This window comes from Sciurus carolinensis, chromosome 13, assembly GCF_902686445.1.
Source record: "Sciurus carolinensis chromosome 13, mSciCar1.2, whole genome shotgun sequence".
Lineage (NCBI taxonomy): Eukaryota > Metazoa > Chordata > Mammalia > Rodentia > Sciuridae > Sciurus > Sciurus carolinensis.
In genome coordinates, this window is record NC_062225.1 from 70,301,622 (window position 1) to 70,322,985 (window position 21,364).

Genomic DNA, 21,364 nt, shown 5'->3' on the forward strand with positions numbered 1-21,364 from the left:
ACTTTGGTGAATTCCACCATCATGTACATCCACAAGAATGGGGTCCTAACTAGAATAAGATACATTCCATGCTTATTTAATTATATTAAAATGAATTCCATGTCATGTGTAACTAAAAAGAATAAATAAAATATTGAAAATAAACCCAAATAATCTGTGTAAAAAAAAAAGAGTAAGACATTTCAAAAAGTGATAAATCATCTGTCATAACAGATTCATTAAAGAAAAAGGAAACTGGGATTATTTTTATCCTAGTAAGCAAAAAATGCAAATGGCTTTAATAGTGAGTTTACCTTACTAAATTATAGGTTTAGAGTGGATATATCACATGTACAATGAGTGCACCACTTAAAATAATGTGTGAATAACCTACCAAATCCAGGAACACTTTTGAGACTGGCTTTGAGGCAAATTTTCTCCAATCTGAGGTAGCTGTATCTTATCAGACAATTCCACAGGAACATCCAGTCCATTCTTGTTCGGTGGTTCATGATAATAACACTTCTTTCTCCAGGTACAAATGCATCACCTGTTATAACCACTTTTACACCAAACATGGTCTCCAACAATGCCTAAGAAAAAGAAATACAGATATGCAGAGCAATTTAAAATTTTGATTTTTCCATGGATAAGTTTTATCATGTCCAATAAATATACCTTATGATTTCTAACAGAGTGTTTAACATGATTCTTGCTTCTATAATAAATGGGTAGGGGTAGGATTGGGGGTAGGGTTTAAATCTAGAAGAATGAGAATATGAAGTACTATTTCTAAGTACTACTAATTTAAATTTCTACTAGTTTCCCAAGAGAAAAAAAGCTAACTGCCCTTGAAATCTTCAAGATATATATTAAGTTAAAAGAAAAAGAATGCAAAAAAAACAAAAGACAGATTACATTCTACTGTGTAATTTCTTAAGGATACAAATATATAAGATTATTGCATATTTCTAGGAAGAAATGTTAAAAAATCTTAACTCTGGATACAGGGCTGAAGAAATAGAAAATTAAATTGTTCATTTTGTATTTTTCTGTACAATGACCTTTTTTTAACCAGAAATATATCTGTTTAATTTTCACAATACATAAAGAATAAAATAACTGTGTGTCTACAAAAATGCTGCAGCCCTGGCAATCTGCAATAGTTCCTGCAAACAGTAGACATGCAAATATTTGCTGAATTTGTTCAATTCACTTTTTAAGTGGCCAAAAGAAAAGCATATTACAGATGAGTTCTTTAAAGTAAATAACAGATAAGGAAACTTGATTATTGATTTTAATCTTTTTTTCATTTTTTTGAGATGGGGTCTTAATATGTTGTCTAGATTCATCTCTGAATTCTGGGCTCAAGTGATCCTCCCACCCTAGCCTCCCCAGTAGCCACAAGTACTGATGTGTATGTGCACCATGTCCAGCTCAAGTTTTTATTAAAATTTCAAATTATTTACATGTTATAAATGTAAATGATGTTAAGAAATCTGAGAAAGTTTTTCCAAGGCAGATACAGATAAAATCAGAAGTTCACATAGGCAAATATCATAATGACCTTTTCAAAAGTACAGCAAGTAAGCAAACTGTGGTATAGTTACACAATGGAAAACAAAACAAAAATAAATGAAGATGGGTACAGTGGTGATCACCTGTAATCCTAGCTACTTGGGAGGCTGAGGCAAAAAGATCGCAATTTCAGGTCAGCCTGGGTAACTTAACTAGACTCTGTCTCAAAATAAAATTAAACAAAACAAAATAAAACCAGGCTAGGGATGTAGCTCAGTGGTAGAGGCCTTGCCCAGAAAGAAAAAACAGAAAGACAATAAACATGGAAGACACAAATATGCTGAAAAAAGCAAAACAAACAATAAAAAAATCATACACAATAAATATCTATACAAAAGACTTCCTAAAAGAGCAGGATTTTTAAAGGCAAATACATAGATGGTAAAAATTATAAAGAACAATAAGAAAACAACTATTTCAAAAGTCATTTTAGTGGCTACTTCTACCAAAAAAGAAGGACATTTTAAATGGAAGGCCAGGTAAACTGCTGGAGGGCAGGCAATGTTCTCTATTTCTTGACCTGGTTGATAGGTTAAAATTATTTAACATTAACGTACAATTGTGTTTTATTAACTTTCCAGTACGTTTGTAATATTTCACAATAAAAAATACTTTGTGATATAACAAAATAAGACTTCAAAAGAGAATGAACAGGATCAAGAAAAAAACAGGCTAAAATAATATTAGCCAAATAAATATACTAGAAAAATAAAAAGAAGTTAGAAATGTTTTACATCCCTATTGTTCTAAGAGTTAGAATGACAGCATCCTCAGAGAGAAAACGAGGTCATTTGTGCTAATGGAACTTCAGATACCCACAGAAGCCTGGTCAAGTTACTTTCCCAGGGCTGAGATTCATTCTAGGGCACAGATATTTTACCTGGCACCTATCATCCTCTAGAAGGACAGCCTCAAACAGGTTAACTTCTTTGAGGTTGAAGATATGTGAGTATGTACACAGTACCTTGCTAGTTGAATGCCTGTTGTTTCTCATCAAATTTCAAGTCTCCCTAATGGCTCAAATAATTATCACCTTTACTCCAGAAAGTCTCTAGGAAGTTAAGTCACTATATGGAAGACTTCATGATGGAGAAGAATATGGCAGGATCCTCTAGGCTTGAGCCCACAGCAAGAAAGATTTTTTTTCTTCTTGTCAGTATAAAGGACCATCAACTTCCAAAACATGTCACTGAATTGCAGGTCTTGGCCCACAGGTTATGTGTGAAATCACTATGCAAGGTTAATTTGGTCCAACACTATTCTACTTTCCAAATATGATATACTTTTCAGGTTTTGCAAAGAACTAAAATGCAAAATGTCCTTTGCTTAATTGGTAGAAAGAGGAAGTTAACTATAAATTAACTGTATTAAATTCTGTATTAAATTAAATTCTGTATTGCACTACTGACAAGAAATAAATATCTTAAGCCTACATACCCCAAAACTCAACTCTAACCCCTTATGCACAATTTCTAACATAAGCTTCTCACAGATCCCAAACTATCTTTTGTTTTCATTATGAAAACTTTCAAAATAAAAAACCTGAGACTATTTGTCCAAGAGTATCTTGGATGGCATTCCTTTACTTGACACCCAGCACTTGATCAGAATATGACTAAAAGTTATATATAGCCTTTTAGGAAGCTTGGATCTCAAGCTCATATTAATCACTTTTAATACTAGACAAGACATATCTAGTCAGTATTATTTACAGCTCCTGCAAAGGCAGAATAACAAATATACAACACAGAATTAAAGTTGTAATGTTTACAAAGAACTCCAAAATTCAAATAATCCAGATTAAAAGACTGAGAAAAAAAGGAAAGTAATCTCAACTTTTCTCATCTTTGTTTTATTTCTAATGTAGATTTCTCCTAGCATTACAAATATAGAAGCAATTTCTGAGGACCTTTTATGTAACAGTACTTACTACCTCCAAATGTATGAAAACACAGAGACGCAATAACCCTCATAATCAAGAGAATAAGTTTGCCATCATGATCCTTGCTGTCATTCATCATTCCAATGGATCTTTAGTCTGAGGTAATTACAATTCCGCAGTGCTGTACTTCTTATCTCCAAGTCTGCTTTGGCTTTTCAGACTCAGCTAAGGCCCAGATAGCTGAATCCCTAGCTATTTAAGGTCTTGCAATCCCAAGTCACTCTTCAAATATGAAGCAGCCACTTTCTTAACAGTGTAGACATAAATCATATTCAGCAACCTGTTTTTATCGAACATTTGTTTTGTTCTAGTGGTGGAGTTTGATCAGAAGGCTGTAAAGAGACCTGCGCCCTGCAGAAAGTTGGAAAATGACCTCTAAATTCCTTATTCATGATTTATGGTAAAAGAATGAAACAAGTAATTTTCATAGTCCCAGGTAATGAGCTAAGACCCAGAATTTTGAGAAGTAAAAACTTCTCTGGATTTGACCCTGACAGTATTGAGTATGTTAAGAACTGTTCAAAAATGAAATGAACAAAGACATGTATTCTCCATTATAGAAATGTACAAAGAAAGACTAAATAGTTACTTTGTAGACTGACCTGGAGGGGCTTTTACAGACAAAGGGGCGTTGGATTAGGTGATCTCTAAGTCTCATCTAACTCTAAGACTCTAGAAGGTTTTACTATTATACCTCATTTAATACAGAAAATGTGCTCTTTAGAAACAGGAAAAAATTTGTCAACAAAATCATTTCAACATATAAGAGAAGCTTATGAAAGAGAAGATCATTTTTGAATTATTTCTGTGAAGCAATAAGTGTGTTTATCTTATTTTTAGTGGAAAATTATTTTTTTAAGTTTGGGATTGTTTTAAGAAAATATACCTATATGGGAGAAAAGAATGCAATTTAGGTTAAATTCATTCTGAATAAAAAATGTGCTTAAAAATAAAAACTCCTTTAGCACCTTGTAAAAGTATGAAATAAAAGGTGATAATAGACACCCTTGGCAGTTTTTCTCTATTTTTTTAAAAGAGATATTCACTAATTTAAAACTGGAACATCAATTTATCTGTATCCTAGCTTTAAGGGATTTAACTTTTAAAATTTCTTAACTAAAAGACTCTCTCTGCCTGATACACTGTGTCAGTCAACTAAATAGCTGGGTAAAAAAAGTTTTTCAAATACATACCACTTTTCCCCCCCTGGTACTAGGGATTGAAGCCAAGGTCACTTTACCACTGAGTCACATCCCCAGCCCTTTGAAATTTTTATTTTGAGATGGGGTCTTAGTAAGTTGCTTCAGGTCTCACTTAATTGCTGAGACTGGCCTTGAACTATGACTCCCCTGACTCTGTCTCCCTAGTCACTGGAATTATAGGCATGTGCCAGAGCACCCAGCAAAATATATACCAATTTAATAGTACAGTGGTAGTTGAATGCTACCTATATGTTAAGTTCTCAACTCAGCTAGTAAGAGAAAGTTAGGAATAGCTCAATGTATGATCAAAAATCTCCCAGAAAGCTGCCTCATAAGAATTTAGTCTGCTACAGTTCAGTCCAGTTCAGCCAGTGTCTTCCCATTGTTGGACCAAGCTACTATTTCCCCAGCTGACTACCAGAAGAAGTGACTGGTTTGCAGGCTGTTCTACCTTTGGCTGGGCATGGTGCCTCATTCCTGTAATCCCAGAAACTTGGGGGACTGAGGCAGGAAGATCACAAGTTCAAGGCCAACCTCAATAACTTAGTGAGGCTCTGTCTTAAATTAAAAAATAAAGAAGGCTAGGAAAATAGCTCAGAGGCAGTGACTCTGAGCTCAATCCCCAATAACAAATAATAATAATAATAATAATAATAATATCTATCTTTAATAATAATAATACTCAGCTGAGAAACACATGTCCCATGTCATCTCTCATGAAATAGGGAATATTCCCTCTCTTCTCTGTTCATTTTTCCCTTAGTCATCTTGGTGCATGTAATTAAAATTATATATACACATGATGTAATTCTGCTGTGATAGTAATGCTATAAGAAGTAATAGCAGAAGCAGCTATTGTAAAGTGTGTCCAGCAAAAAAAAAAAAAAAAAACAAGCATTTAATTGTGTACATGGCTGCCCAGAAAAAAAGACATCTCCCAGATTGTATTACAGCTTTTAGCTGTTCTCACTAATGTAGTAATCAAAGGAGATATGTACAACTTGCTATGTATAAGGTATGTTGTTCCCTCATCTAGAAGGAAGGTACTTGCTCTTAGGTTCTTCCCCTCCCTACTTCCTGCAGAGGAAGTGGCAAAGTGGCAAAGAAGTGGCAGTGACCTAGGCTCAACCATACAGAAGAGAACATTATATCAAGCTGAAGGCTAGGTTAGGTGAAATAACAAGAAGGAATTTGAATCCTTGGACAACATCAGGAAGCAGAGTTACCTGTTTCACCTGGACCTACCAGTGTATATAATCCAATTTTACTGCAAGCAAGCAAGCAAGCTGGAAAGTGGGAAGCTAGCAAGGAAGCAAGGATGCAAGGAAGACCAAACAATAAGGCAAATACAGCACGGAAGTCTGTGAGATGCAGCTGAAACACTGCCGAGAGAGAAAATGTGTATCTTTAAAGTTGACATTAGAAAAGGGAAACAAGTAAATCAATGGCTTAAGCTTCCACTTTAGGAAAGCTAAAAATAAATTAAAAAACAAACTAAACTAAAAGAAAGAAAAAAATAATAAACACCAGAAATCAAAGAAATAACAAAAACAACACACACAAAAAAATAAAGCCCAAGTTGGTTCTTTGAGAAGTTACTAGAGTTGACAAATTCCTGTAAGCATGATTAAGAAAAAAAAGGAATTATCAATACCAGAAATGAATATAACTATACATCCTACAGATACTAAAAGTAAAATATAATACTAAAAACTAACTAAAATGAACAAAGTCCTACATGCCTGACTAAATTGTATAAAACAAGAAGCAGAAGATCTGATTAGGCCAACATCTACTAAGGAAAGTAAATTCAATACCAAAATTCTTTCTACAAAGAAAATCATTTTGCCAGTAATTCAATGAGACATGGGGGGCGGGGGGGGGGGGAAGAAAACTAATCTTACACAAACCCTTTCAAAAACAGAGGAGGAGTGAACATTGCACTGCTCATATCATGAAATCAGCATAACTCTCATACCAACTTGAAACTTTATCCCTTCATCTAATAAATACTTATTAATATGTGCCAAGTTCCAGGTAATTCAACAACCTGTCTTTAGTTTCTTTAGCTAAAGAGAAATCTTTCTGTGACTACTTCTTATAAACTTCTCTCGTCCACTCTTAAGTGAACCATTCGACTATTTACACTAATTTACTAGTTATCGGTTTCTCATATGCTTTTTCCTCAAATCAAGTATTTCCTAGCTTGAAAGAATTTAAAACTTTCTTCTTTTGAAACCCATGAGATATCATGAACTTCTAATACTTCAGGCTGCTAAGACCCCATGTGATTCTTAGCAGTCCCTGAAAGTTTTCTATCACATAAAGTTCTAAAATCAGAAAACTGGATTTAATCTCAGCTCTACTTAAATAATTTGCTTACACATGTGACCTTGGGCAAATAATTTAACTCCTCAAAGTTCCTAATTCCTCCTCTGTAAAATGGGGATAATGGCAGCACCTGAATCAAAGCCTTCTTTAAGCACTTGACATATCTGCCACATAGCAATCAACAGCCCTGGATTTTTACTTTGATTTTTTTCCTGTTAACAAAACCTTCTAATACTCTTCTTTATATTGAGTTAAATATATAGTCACACTATGGTTATTTATTATCTACCAGCATACTAGCATTACTATCTTTGTTCTTGCAGGACAGGCAAATTTAAGTACAGAAAATGGGAAGAGAGGGAAGAGGGAGGAGAGAGAGAACCTCTTATAGTTTAGCAGAATCACAATCCATAAAACAGACAGATATATGAATAAAAAATTTAAAAGATAAATAACTTTGTAACAAGGGATGAGTGTACTTTATAACATTATTCACCACAGGATTCATCTTTAAAACATGAAGAGTACACTATAAATGATTTATTAACATTCAATTTACAGGAAACTTTCTTACTCCATCAAGGTAGGAAATCATACCAACCACTGTTTCTGGAAATATTTCCCAATCAACCTCCACCTGAGGGGTCTATAGCATTAGTATAACTTTCCTTTCTACAAACATCACATGGGCAGACAGTCTGCCTGCAGCCTGGGGGGAAATAGGCGACTAAATTAAAAGGAAAAAAAAAGTAAAAAAGATCATTCCCCTTCTTGTTTTCTTTTCTAGGTGTTATACCCAGACCTTTCTACCATGACAGATCGATTAACTCAGCAACATTAAATTCCAGCTGTTGCTCAGGAAAAACAAGGAACAGAACACTGAATATACTAGGGAAAAGCAGCAGCCCACACCTCACTGAATTTGGGGAAAAGGTTCTGCTAATTAGCAGCTACAGGAAGAATTAAAGCTACTTCCCAGTCCCAGAGGAGCAAGAAGTGTGAACTAAAATCCCACATAAAGTCATCAGCTCAGCATCAGAGAAAGATGTGCTCAGAGCAGTGTGTGACCTTACTGAGTACCTGTGTGTTCTGAGATTATACTGAACATCTGTATGCATGGCTACCTTACAAATGCTGTTAACCTAGTTTGATAGATAAGAAATCACCTTACTCCTAAATTTTGTGTATTCCTGATTCTGCTATTATTGGGAAGAAGTGAATTAATCAGATCAATATCACAAATTTGAAAAAAAAAAGTTTGGTATATGAATGTTAATTTTTATTATTTTATGAAGTACAAGGTAGAATGCAAAATAAACAAACATAGAAATTTCTCCATCCATACCTTTAAGATTTATGCATTCTACTATGTGTAAAGTATACTTCAACGATGGAAAATAAGAAAACTAATAAAGAATATAGAAAAAAGCTCTTAATTTTTTATATGGTTCTAAATTACGTGTTGCATTTTAAGGACATGGAATAATTTTATTCTCTCCAATTTTTATATTTTCCCTTTTAAAGTCTAACATGTCTCACATAATATGAAGGACTTATGTTTCTTCTACAACTCAACACTGACTCTAATAATATAAAACTAATAGGTTGGCGACTCTAAGTGGATAGCCTCCTTTTGTGATGTGTAACTTACCACAGGTAGGGTGAGCCAGGTGGCCACAAGGCGGTTGTTGATCCAGCGATACCAAGATGGGTTTACAAACATCAAGGGTAAAAAGGGACCCAGCATGAAAATGCTTCCAAAAAAACTTCCCCAAAACAGAACAAGTATAAAGTAAATCCCTTTCCATGACACCATGATTCTGAAAGACATAAAAAAAAGGGGGGGATATTTTGTTACTATACATTTAACTGCTCAAATTCTATATCAGCATGATGCACATAATAATATTTTATTATAGGGCTACTGAGAGGTTCTGATAAAGGATATAAGAGCCTGAATTTCATGGAGGTGACCCTCCAACACACTCTACATGTCTAACAAACCATCAGTACTTTAGGAATTGATACTCTCAACAGAGTTAATGTCTGATTTCCAGAACAAAGTTGTCTAGCTAAGAAGCCTTTTTTATGGATTAGTACTGGACATAAAATGGTATACACAAAATCTTAAAATATTCCAGAGATTGTTTTTGCTACCCAGAAGTAGAAATAATGAACAAAGAAGTGCAGAATAACTTCCTAAGGTCAGGAAACCTAAAAGCAATGGCAGCTTAACAGAGTGCAATAATTTTTTTTTTTTAAATCTAGGATATTCCTTTTTTACATTAGATTCTATAAACATCTTTGGACACTGGGTATTAAACTGGATCTTTATGAGCTGTCGGAGTAAAGAGAAGTCAAGATTCTTCACTGGCTTCACTAAACTATTTGCCAAAGGATTACTTTAGGGGATATTCATAAACAGAACATAATGTGGATATTATAAAATGCTATGGTAAGAATGGTAAGAAACACAATTTAAAATGAAAAATCAAACAGCTGATTTTATAATCTAAACTACATAAGGGCAAAAATATTTTTTGCTAAAGGATAATAAAATTGTCAGAAATATTAGAGCTATGAAAACAGCAATGGCCTCAAAATTCATTATGTTTAAAAGGTATTTCAGAAATCAAGACTTCTGAAATTTTTAAAAAGATTCACAATAGGAAACAAATAAAATTTCAAATGTCATGGTGCTTTTTAAAAATGTCAAATAACAAAACAGGTCAAATCCCTTTACCAACACAGAATCAAGTTTATCTGGGTTCCAAGTATATTTTTAAATCTCTATCAATACCTGACAGTGTGTATATAAAATCCTTCAAAGTACAAACAGAACAAATATCTACTAAGAGCCGCTTTTATAACCTCCAAATCTGAACTTTTCAGAAGTGGGGTGAGGGAGTAATGATGGAGAAAAAGACCATAGGGAACGCCAAACAACTTCGGCTCACCCAGGGCTTGAGGAGGTCTATGTTCTGGTACATCTACACTTCATATTTCCTGAGCCTCAAGTCTTTTCCTGGCACTAAAAGATACCATAAACAGCTTCTCCCCAGTCTTTTAACTTAATCCCTTTTTATGGGAAGGAAAAAACAAATCTTTTAAATTCAGTATTCTCAACTCGTCCTCCCCTCAAAAACAACCATAATCATACTCATAATCATAATCCTGCAATGCTCCTACAGTTTGAAAACCCTCTACCTTTTTCTATCTGCTGTTTTGTTCCTGCCAATCAGTCAACAGCAAGCTCTGTGTCTAACACTGGCCCTCCCCCCCTGCAGCAACACTTCACACTGTGTCCCTACAAGACTTGCTTCCCTATCAAAGAAAAGTTCTGGTATGCTTATTCCTCACTTACCAATTTGATTTGATGTGATTAAAAAAACAATTCATAGTTAAAGGAACTAGCTATCTACTGAAATCTTTTCATTGTATAGTGAGTGATAAAGCTGCAGCCCGAGAGAATTAATATGACTCGCCTAAATCCACAGTTAGTAACAACCAATCATTTCTGCCTATTGCTTCTTCAACTACCTCATGTTATTTCCCTCCTAAGAAGCCAAGATTTCCAGATCCATGTTAATCTTTAAGCATTTTGGGGCGGGGGTGGGGCGGGGGTGGGGCGGGGGGTGGAGGGTATTGGGGCTTGAACTCAGGGACACAACCACTGAGCCACATCCCCAGCCCTATTTTGTATTTTATTTAGAGACAAGGTCTCACTGAGTTGTTAGTGCCTTGCTTTTGCTGAGTCTGGCCTTGAACTGGAGATCCTCTTGCCTCAGCCTCCTGAGCTGCTGGGATTATAGGCATGCACCACTTGGCCCAGCATTAGTATGTATTTAAGTGAGACTTAAACAGATGTAAAGGGATATGTCATTGAATATACTGGGATTATTCAGACCAAATCTAATCTAAAATTACTTCTTCATCCTACTCCTATTTCTTTCCCAAACTTTCAATCATTTGTTCATTTTCTAAGATTCATACAGAGATCCCTACTATGCACCAGGCACTATGTTAGTAATTTGGGGCCACAACAATGAATATGACAGATATGGCCACAGCTTTCCTAAATCTAATGCTCTCTCTCTCCTTTAGGAGCTACTCTCTGGCTCTGCATTTAATCTAGCCCTTTTCTGTATCTTCTTTTAAGTCTCAAGGGTTTGATGGATTAACTGGGTTAAGAATTAGCTACAAATATATGGAATAGCTGAAGTCTTAAAAAACAAAAACAACTGACAATGCCAAGTGTTGTCAAGGATGTGGAGCAACCAGAATTTGCATACATTGTTGATGGAATACGAAATGGTATGGTAATTCTGGAAAACAGTTTGGCAGTTTTTTAAAATGTTAAATCTATACTTACCACAAAAGCCAGAAAGTCCACTACTGATAATCAGGATAAATAAAAAATTATTTGTAGAAAGTTCTACATAATTATTTATATTAGCAGCACTAGTCATAATTGCCAGAAACTGGAAATAATCCAACCGTCAGCCAGGGGTGAGTGAATACACAAACTAGGAAATGCAGACAATGAAATATTACTGAGTATTTAAGACAAAATTCCCATACATGCAGCATCTTAAGTTAATCTCAGATGCACTGTGCTGAGTAAAGACAGTCAGACTCAAATAAAATTCTTTTACTGGACATTCTGGATAAGGAAACCCATAGGGGAGGGGAATGGATCAGTGGCTGGCAAACGTTAGGGATGGGAAGATAGTTTGACTACTAAGGGACAGCACAAGGGAAGTTTGGGGAATTAAGGAAGTTTCTGGGTTTCCTGATTGCAGTAATGGTTATAAAAGACTGACACTGGTAGAAAACTCACACAAAGTACTTGTTTTGGTGCTAGGGAGTAAACTGAGGGCCTCATGCATGCCGAGTACATTATCTGCCACTAAGTTACCCCCCCATACTGTCTGTACATTTTAAAGTGAATTTTGCTATCTGTAGATTAAAAAATAAACATTATGCCATGTGATATAAAAGATAATATTTACTGTGCTCTTATGATTGGGGAATTCTATACTTCTGAATTACTTCAATTACAATACTCTAAAATATATCTAGCTTTCAAAATTTTCTGGCACTAGTTCATATATTTGATGTGCATGGATTTGTTTAATAGTTACAACCTATATAAGGATATTCAGAGACAAAGATGTTAAGTAAATTGCTCAGAGTCACACAGCTAGTAAATGGCAATGCTGGGATCTGACTCCAAGTAATTTGGTGTCAAGAGTCCATACTCAGTTGGCTACACTGTTTCTTTTTCAAGAATATACTGCTTTTGTAATTAAATACACATTTTTAAAAATATGATAAATATGTAATGATTCTAAACCCAAATTTTAATACCCGTGCAAAAATTATTCTGGATTTTAGAAATTCACATGAACTTGGTATGGAAACACATGTCTTTAATATCCCCTACTACCTAACATAACACAGCATACAAAAACTTAGGGAGGAGCAGTAGGAATGGGATTATCAGCTTCTATTGGAGAAAAGTTTGGCTAAATAACTAGCAAAAACTGAATATGTAATTTTTGAACCTACTTAAAATAAAAGAGTAAGTCCACAACATTGAAAAGTAACTACAACACTGCCATTTAATATCATTTTCACTCATTCTTTATATAAACTGATATACTCTTTTTTGAAAAACCCCTGGAAAAAAATAAGCAAAGTTTTAAAATGGCATATGCATTTTACTGCCAAAAACAAAGACAGAAGCAAACATGTTGAAAAACTATGCCTACTTCAAGTTAAAGCCAACAACCTTTCCCAAAATAACCACTTTCCCTTTATATAGTTAACACAATCTTCACTTACCCCACTAATTCATAATGCCTTTTTAGGGAGTACTGGGGATTTGAACCCAGGGGTACTCTACCAGCCCCCTTTTTAATTATTATTATTTTTTTAAATTTTGAGACAGGGTCTTGTTAAGTTGATGAGGCTGGTCTCAAATTTGTGATCCTCCTACCTCGGCCTCTTCCACTAACTCATAATGTGAATCTGATTGCCCATGGTATCAAACCATCTGTGCTTCAAACAGCTGCCATACCAGATGAAAGGCAAAACAGATATGAACCAAGGCTTCATACTCAGTTGCGTATCCTGTTCTTCGAGTATGATGGTGTGGGAGGATACTACCTGGCAAGGCCTAATGGAATCCACTAGGGATACCTATACTTCTTTGCTCAGGTAGAAGCCATAATTTAGTTCATAGATTCCTTATTTTATTTATGTAACAAGTTAAGTGTTAACAACTAGCTTTATTCTCAGTCTGCTAGGGAAGCTAAGGGTGCAAACAAATGAAAACAACTTACTGTGATATGGCTGTAATAGAGGCAGAATGAGTTATGCAAGTGGGGCTAGGGGAAGGGAAAGGGGTTCAAGAAGGCCTAGACTCTTGGAGGATAAGTGAGGGGAGGGGGAATAGAAAGAATATGCCACAAAAACAAACACACAAAAATAGGTAGGATCACAGAAATGAAACAGCAAGGCTTGCTCAGGAACTGCTCATTAGATATTACTGAGGTCTACAGGTATACGGAACATTCATGAGCTCCAAGAAAACACGAGGGCATGGGCCCTTGGGAGAATGTTGTACACAACCTGTTCGGTATCACCAAGAATACCACCTTTAGTATGCCACTAGAGTTAGGAAAAAACTAAGGACATGTCTCATGCTTTAAGATAAGTTGCTAAAAGTGACATGGTGTACATAAGCATGGACTGGCATACAGACTGGTTTTGTTAAAAGTCTTCTCTAGACTTTGAAACAGACACAGAATGGATTTGCTGGCAAAAATGCTAGATTGAAAGATGTTGGTATCAAAGAGGTCTGTAAGCCAGGACATACACGGACCTCAACAGACGCTCCAACATTCAAATGCAGGACGACGGTGACCACGCTGCTAAACCTGGACATCGCATCTGTAAAAGAGGGAGACTGGGAAAAAATTCTAAGGCCTCTACTAACGTTACCCACAGTCACAGAAACATAAATTCTGAGTATAGGTTACCTTTTGGGCACCTAATATTTGCCTTGACTTTATAGAGGGCTCTTGGCATTTACATATTTAACACTTACAGATTCAACTATTTGTGAACAACCAAAAGGTCCGTGACATGGAAGAAATCTGTAATTTTGTTGAAATTCAAAGCTGAATTGTGAACACTGCAAAGGTGGTGTTAAAAAAAAATCATTTTAGTACTAATGACTCTGGCCAACTTCCAGTATCCTAATCTCAGAGGGCCTTTATTGTATTCTATTACTTCACCAACATTTCTTGGGGGAAATAAAGTGCTAGAGTGGGCTTGTAAACCAGAGGTTTTAAAAGGACCCTGCTATGTTTCTTTATGTCAAGCGTGTTCTAAAATGAGCACTTTACAAACATTCTTATATAATCCAAACAAAGGCCTCAAACCTAAGATATTGATTATATCAGTGGTATTTATGGGTAAAGAAATGAGGGATTTGGTTCTCTTAACTCCAAGTCCTCAATGCTGTTTCTATTGATAGGTGAGATAAAGAACATTCCCAGAAAATGCAGGGGATAGAGTTCAGAACTAGGAACAGTGACAGAGTTAAAGGCCAAAAAGAAAATAATGAGTAATAAAAGTATGTGATGAATTAAGAATATTAAATGATTGCAAGTTCATTTGAAATGAGGGATCAATAAAGTACCCACAAAACCAAATACATTATGCAACAGTGACATTTATTGTAGGAAAATGAAAATTAACTTTGCTGAATTATATGTGTGTGTATATATATATATAATTTAAATAGAAGTATAAACAGCCTATTGTATATTTAATATAGTTATAATTATTAAATATTAATATAAATCTAAACAGGTTAAAATCAACAAATTTTCTCCTAAAAAGCCCTAAATCATCCTTTGTATGATATGCTCACCAGTAATCAGTGAAATATAATTAAAATGAGATAAATTTTCCTTCTATTTTATTACAAAAAGTAAAAATACTTGTAACATTTAATATTAGCAAGGCTATTGGTACAAAGGTCCTTTCCTATTTTGTTATTAAAATTGTACCTTAGTACCAGCTTTTAGGTAAGTGATAAGGCAGAATTTGTCAAAATAGAAATGACAAATTTAAGCAACAATTATGTTTCAAGATCTCTATCATCCAGAAATACTCACCAAAGTACATAAGAATGTGGTCATTCACTGAAGCCTAATTTGTAATACTGAAGAGTGACGGATAACAAAGCCTACCAATAAGGGAAAGTACCATAAGATTGTACTTTAGTATTATGGTACTTTAGTGTTATGGAATACTAAGCAGTCATTCAAGAGAATAAGGTAACTCCTACTGTCTAATATGAAAGGATGTCTCTGATAGGTTATTCAGTAAATAAATAAAACCAATTACAAATCACTATGGATGCATGATCTTGTTTTTGCCTTATTAAGCCAAGGTCCTAAAACAAATGTATACATTTGTGTATTTGTATATGTGAGTACCCATGTTTCTAGGTAAATTTTTTTAAAGTCTGATTTTAATAGGGGTACATACCAACCCAAGATTACTCTACAAAGAGGATACCTAGAGATAAAATCCTCTCCTCAATCTCCTTCCATCCTTTTATCTCTTTCAAGGGCTTCCCCTTGATCAAATTCAACTGGAAATCAGAGACTAGTGCTGCCATTGGTCAGACTCCTGGGACAAAGAGCAGATCCAGAGGACAAAAAGAAGACATCCAACAGAACAATACAGAGTTAACCAGAATAAGGTTACAAAGCACTACCTATAACATCATCACTATTTTTATATACATGCACATTGAAGAGTGGTGTAACTGAGTACACCATTAAAGTTTATTTTTAGATATTTTTGCTTATATGCATTTGTCAATTTGATAAAATGAATGTATCATAAAGGAAAGAGCTCCATCCGGGGCACACTGGTACACGCCTATAATCCCAGCAACTCAGGAGGATGAGACAGGATGATTGTAAATCCAAGGTCAGTCTGGCAACTTAGTATGACACTATTTCAAAAATAAAATAAAAAAGAGAAAGTAAATCAGTGGTAATGCACCCCTGGGTTCAATTCCCAATACTGTCAAAAAAAAAAAAAAAAAAAAAAAAAAAGACAACGGGAGCATTTTAAAAGCTGGAAAGCAGGAAACCAAGTGTTGGCCATCTTGGTAGACCTGACAGACCTGAAAAGGCATTTGTAAAATCACAGAGGAAAAAGCTGGTAACAAGCAGCTAGCAGCATCAGATTCGTCTGAACACAAATAAGGATGTGTGTGGGTTTAACAAAATGAGAGGGATTAGGCAAAAACTGAGAAGTAGATGGATTTCTAGATCCCTTTCTTTCCCTGACCCCAGCATAAACCTGAAAGTTTATTCCTTGGAGAAGGCAGAAGAGGGTTTCTTGAACACTTGAAGGCAATGACTACACACTCTCAGAGGGATTAAGTGATGATAACCATACTAAATACTGAATGTGGAGACCTCAGATGCCTGGTAACAAGATCTTTTTAGTCCTGGTCAGCACCAATAGAACTTTCTGAAATAAAAGAAATGTTCAATAGCTCTGCTGTCCACGATAGTAACCACTAACTACATGTAGATATTAGGCATTCAAAATGTGTTTAGTACAAATGAGGACTGAAGTTCTAAATTAATTTTATTTTAATTGAAATAGCTACACACAGACCGTGGCTACCTGTACTGAATACTCAGTTCTAGGCAGAAAATGAACACACTTTTCTGGGGATCTGACAAGACCATGAGGAAAGATGAAAATATAGAAACACTGGGAAATTCCCTAATGAACAGTCCACCTAAATCACACCACAGAGAGGCCAAAGTCCATAAGTCTCCCCTACATCCAAGTTTCTAGTTGGCTTCGGATGGCACCCGTATTTTATCAGGAGCAGATAAGGAGGCATCTGAGGAAATACTTGAATAAAATAAACAGGAAACTATACACTTGAAGGAAACGAACTACTCAGTGACAAAAAAAAAAAAAAAACTTCAAAGAAAACTATCTTTAAAATTTTTAGGAAGACAAGAAATGCTCCATCCAGGAAACAAGAATAGCATGTTCTTGTGAGAAAAGAAAACAAAGAAAGGAAACATTCAGAAACAAAAGAGCAACTGGAAGTTTAAAATAGGCAAAAACGTTTACTGAAATTTTAAAACTGTATAAGTGTTAGAAAAATAAATCTGAGAAATTCCCCTAAGAAATGTGAAGCAGAAAGTAGAAAGAATTTAAAAGGCCAAGATAGGAGGCTCCATTCACTAATAATACTAGGTCCAAAAGAGAGTAGGGAGAAACTGGACAGGAGGAAATCAGCAAGAAATAATTCAAGAAAAACCCCTAGAACTGGAGAAAATGGCATTCCACATTAACAAGCCTACTGAAGGTGGGACAATGGATGAGAGTAGACACTCCCAAGGCACAGTACTATGTAGAGAACAGGGCACCTTCTTAGTCTTCTATGAAACTGTTAGAGGAAAAAACAGCGGACATGTAACACACAAAAGTTAAACTGCCTCTAACTTTTGCACTTCCAGAGGAGCTGATGATACTCATTTTATCTGTCATAAGTACTCTGCTTCGACCCACCGGAGGGCACGGTAAATTCAGAAGAGAAAACCTACAGAACAAGGGTAGTGACAACTAACACCTGGACAGCCAACACCTGCAGAGTCCTGACTGTGGTGAGACCCATTTCCCAGGACTCACTCATGCATGAACCTGACCACTGCCTTCCCCAACAGAGGATCCGTCCACTTTAGGTAGTGAAGGCAGATGATTACCCTAACACTTTGCCCCTCTGTGGGTCTTCCACTAATGGTGGCAGTGTCAGAGCTGACAGAGTATGCATACTTCTCAACTTTCAAAAAAAAGTCTTAAAAAATGTGTATACGCACATACACGTGTACATACACGTGTACATACACACACACACTCACACACACACACACAAATTTTTAAAAATTTTCTGTACTGAGGATTTCACACTGGGGTGTTTTACCACTGTGCTACATCCTAAGTCTCTCTCTTTCTTTTTCCCCCTCTGTGTTTTATTTTATTTTGAGTCGAGACATGGTTTCACTGAGTTGCTGGGGAACTTGCTAAATTGTTGAGGCTGGCCTTAAACTTGTGATCCTCCTACCTCAGCCTCCAGAGTCACTGGGATTACACATATGCACCACCATACCTGGCTTAGGTGGTAAAATCTTAAAAACAAGGATTAAGATAAAAGGTTAATGGTAGTGGGTGCATACAGGAGGTTTGTAAGGTACTGACAGTACCTTTCAATATCTTAAGGATGGTAGTTACATGTATGTTCACGAACGATTTTTAGACTACCAATGGTCAATCTGCACACATACCATATACCATACTCTCTTCTAATTCTATGTTACATTAACAACAGCAAAAAATGTTTTCAGTTGTCACTGCCTTTGTAAAAACAAGGATCAGAGTTCTCACTTTTTCATTTAAGTACTTCTTTACATTACTGTATTTTTTAAAGAATAAACATGTATTTTATAACTAAAAACATTTTAATTATAAAAATTTTAAGAACATCAATTAGCTATAATAAGATTATTTGTTATAATCCCTAATCAAGTACTCTATTAGCAAAAGCAATCCTGAGCCTATTAAGAAAAATACATTGGACAAGTTTTTAGTTATTCCAAGATGACTCTAAAATAAATAAGCAACATGTTGATCTTGATTCTAATGACAAAATCAAATACATAAAATGAAAATGTGAATACTAATGTCAATTACCACATTTATATTCATGTATAATAATAGTCATTACTGCAAAATGATCACTTAGCAATAAAAATTAAAATGTTTTAACAGATAAAACAATCATGGCCTGATTACAGAGATCTTACAACTGAAGGCATTTAACTCTGTTCCTTAAATAGTTGAAGACATATGCTCTTTATGTACTACTTTTCTTGTAAGCTTCACACACAGACAAATCACATTGATTTATTTTTTTTCATAAAGATAAGTGAGATATTTATGAGCTGATTAATATCTTTCAAACCAACGTATGTATGCTAATTTGCACAAACCCATTCTGATGAACTCATCTATATTTTCTTTAAAATTGCTGTTTACGAGCTTATACAAGCCTTTCTGTACACCCCACAAGGATCCGTATAATTTTTTTCAGAACTCAGTAACATAAACACATCTATATTGCCTGATGAAATGGTATGTTTCCTTGTCCCTCCAATGAGAACAATGCTTGTTTTCATCTCAAATCTCTAAGGACAGAAGGTTCATAGCTAAATTTAACGTTGATTCTAGAAACAAAGAGTATAGTTATTATCTCTTTCTTCTCTTACAATCTTTAGATTCTCAATGGCATTTTCACATATGCCTTTTATTATAAACCACTTTAAATTCCTTTAGGAACCAGACAATTAATTTAAAATATATATGGAATGTCACCATTATTGATCTTATGTATCTTTAATTATTGATTTAAAATCAAGTCTCTATTAAAGCATGACATGGGAAAAACACCAGAAATTTTTATTTAAAAGTTTATAGTAAGCCCAGCATAGTGGCCTGTAATTCCAGTGACATGAGAGGTTGAAGCGGGAGGATCTCAAATTTGAGGCCAGTTTCAGCAACTTAGTAAGACCCCTGTCTCAAAATTTAAAAATAAATAAATAAATGGGCTGGCAATGTAGCTTACTGGTACAGCACCCATGGATTCAATTCCCAGTACCCTCCAAAATATTTTATGCCAAAAATATTCTGAAGACAAAAAAATTTCTCCTATAATCAGAAGAAACAAGTAAAAGAAATAAGTCAAAAAGAACTTAAAACCCTTTCCTGTATCAAGTAAGCATGCATAAGGCAGTCATAGGAAGATGAAAGGATAATATAATTTATTATGAACCTTTTCCTGTTTGGAAAAAAGACAGAGACAATAAAACCAAAAAGGGACAAACTCTATCACTTCTTTCTTCCTAAAGCAACCCACTACTCCTTTCCCAGATAAAAAAATAAGGTACAAGATAAGCCGGCATTTTAGAGAGGTCTGAGAAGAAGTCAAATCACAATTTACAAAGACTGATAAAACACAACATGACAGTTAAAGAGCACAATGGGGCCAAACCTGTTACTTGTACCCAAAATGAAACAAAGAAGGACTTTTGCCTATTAATAGATTTTAATCAACAAGCCTTTAACTCCCTGGGAGGAAGGTTACTGAGGATTCTGAGTTGGATAAGGGTGGCTCCAGTTATGTCAAAATCACATCTCTCTCTCTCTCTCTCTCTCTCTCTCTCTCTCTCTCTCTCTCTCTCTCTCTCTCTCTCTCTCTCTCTTTACGGTGCTGGGGATTGAACCCAGGGCCTTGTGCTTGCAAGGTGAGCAATCTACCAACTGAGCTATCTCCCCAGTATTGCTTATCTATTATTACCTATATCTTGACGTTTGGTGAGAGAGGAAATCATATACAATACATGAGATTTATCTACATTCATAGTATACGTACACATTAGATCTATATAAATATTTTTCTCTAAACTCTGATGTGATTCTTTCATTTAAACTGTATTCAAAAGTTAGTACAGAGAAAGGAGAAAATATGTACTGCATAATTCTATTTATCTAAAATTCCAAAACAGATAAATGACTTCATAATGTTAGAAGCACAAATAATGGTTATCCTGGGAAGATATGGAACAGGTATAGCAACTAGGCACAAGGGGGCTTCTAATATTTTGGTAACACTCTGTTTCTTGATTTGGTGTTGGATACCTTGGGGTATTCACTTTAGGAAAATTCTTTGAACTGTACACTTGCAATTTGTGTACTTGCATATATATTTCAATAATAATTACAGTCATATGTATATATTTAACAATATTTATAAAAATAGTCATGTATATACATATATATGTATCTTATATATACATACATACACACAAACACACTCTTTTTTTGTTGTTGTTGTTTATTTGTTTTTGGGGTCCTGGAGATTGAATCCACAGGGATTCCACCACAAAAACATATCCCCAACCCTTTTCATTTTATTTTGAGACAGGGTCTCACTAAGTTGCCCAGGCTAGCCTTGAACTTATGATCTTCCTGCACTGGCTTCCGGAGAAGCTAGGATTACAGTTATGTGTCACCTCACCTGGCAGTTAAATATTTTTATAAATAATCCAATCAGTTATATGCAGCTTACAGGAAGAAAATTACAAATGGTCAATAAACCTAAAAACGAAAAATATTTTCAAGAAAATGTAAACTAAAACAACAAAATACCTCC

At 35.0% G+C, this 21,364-nt stretch overlaps 1 protein-coding gene across 3 annotated transcripts in view; it reads right to left on the bottom strand.

Annotated features, from left to right (window-relative positions):
- Positions 1 to 21,364, bottom strand: part of Lclat1 (lysocardiolipin acyltransferase 1) — a 190,624-nt gene that overhangs the window by 95,096 nt on the left and 74,164 nt on the right. For 2 of the 3 annotated variants that reach the window (XM_047523274.1, XM_047523275.1), the window contains 2 exons: positions 8,684 to 8,852; positions 374 to 572 (listed from right to left, as the gene is read on the bottom strand). In XM_047523274.1, the coding sequence (XP_047379230.1) occupies positions 374 to 572; positions 8,684 to 8,848 (364 nt within the window). In that variant the 5' untranslated portion in view covers positions 8,849 to 8,852. Of the gene's footprint in view, positions 1 to 373; positions 573 to 8,683; positions 8,853 to 21,364 lie in introns of those variants that run through there. The other variant, XM_047523276.1, reaches the window with a different exon arrangement.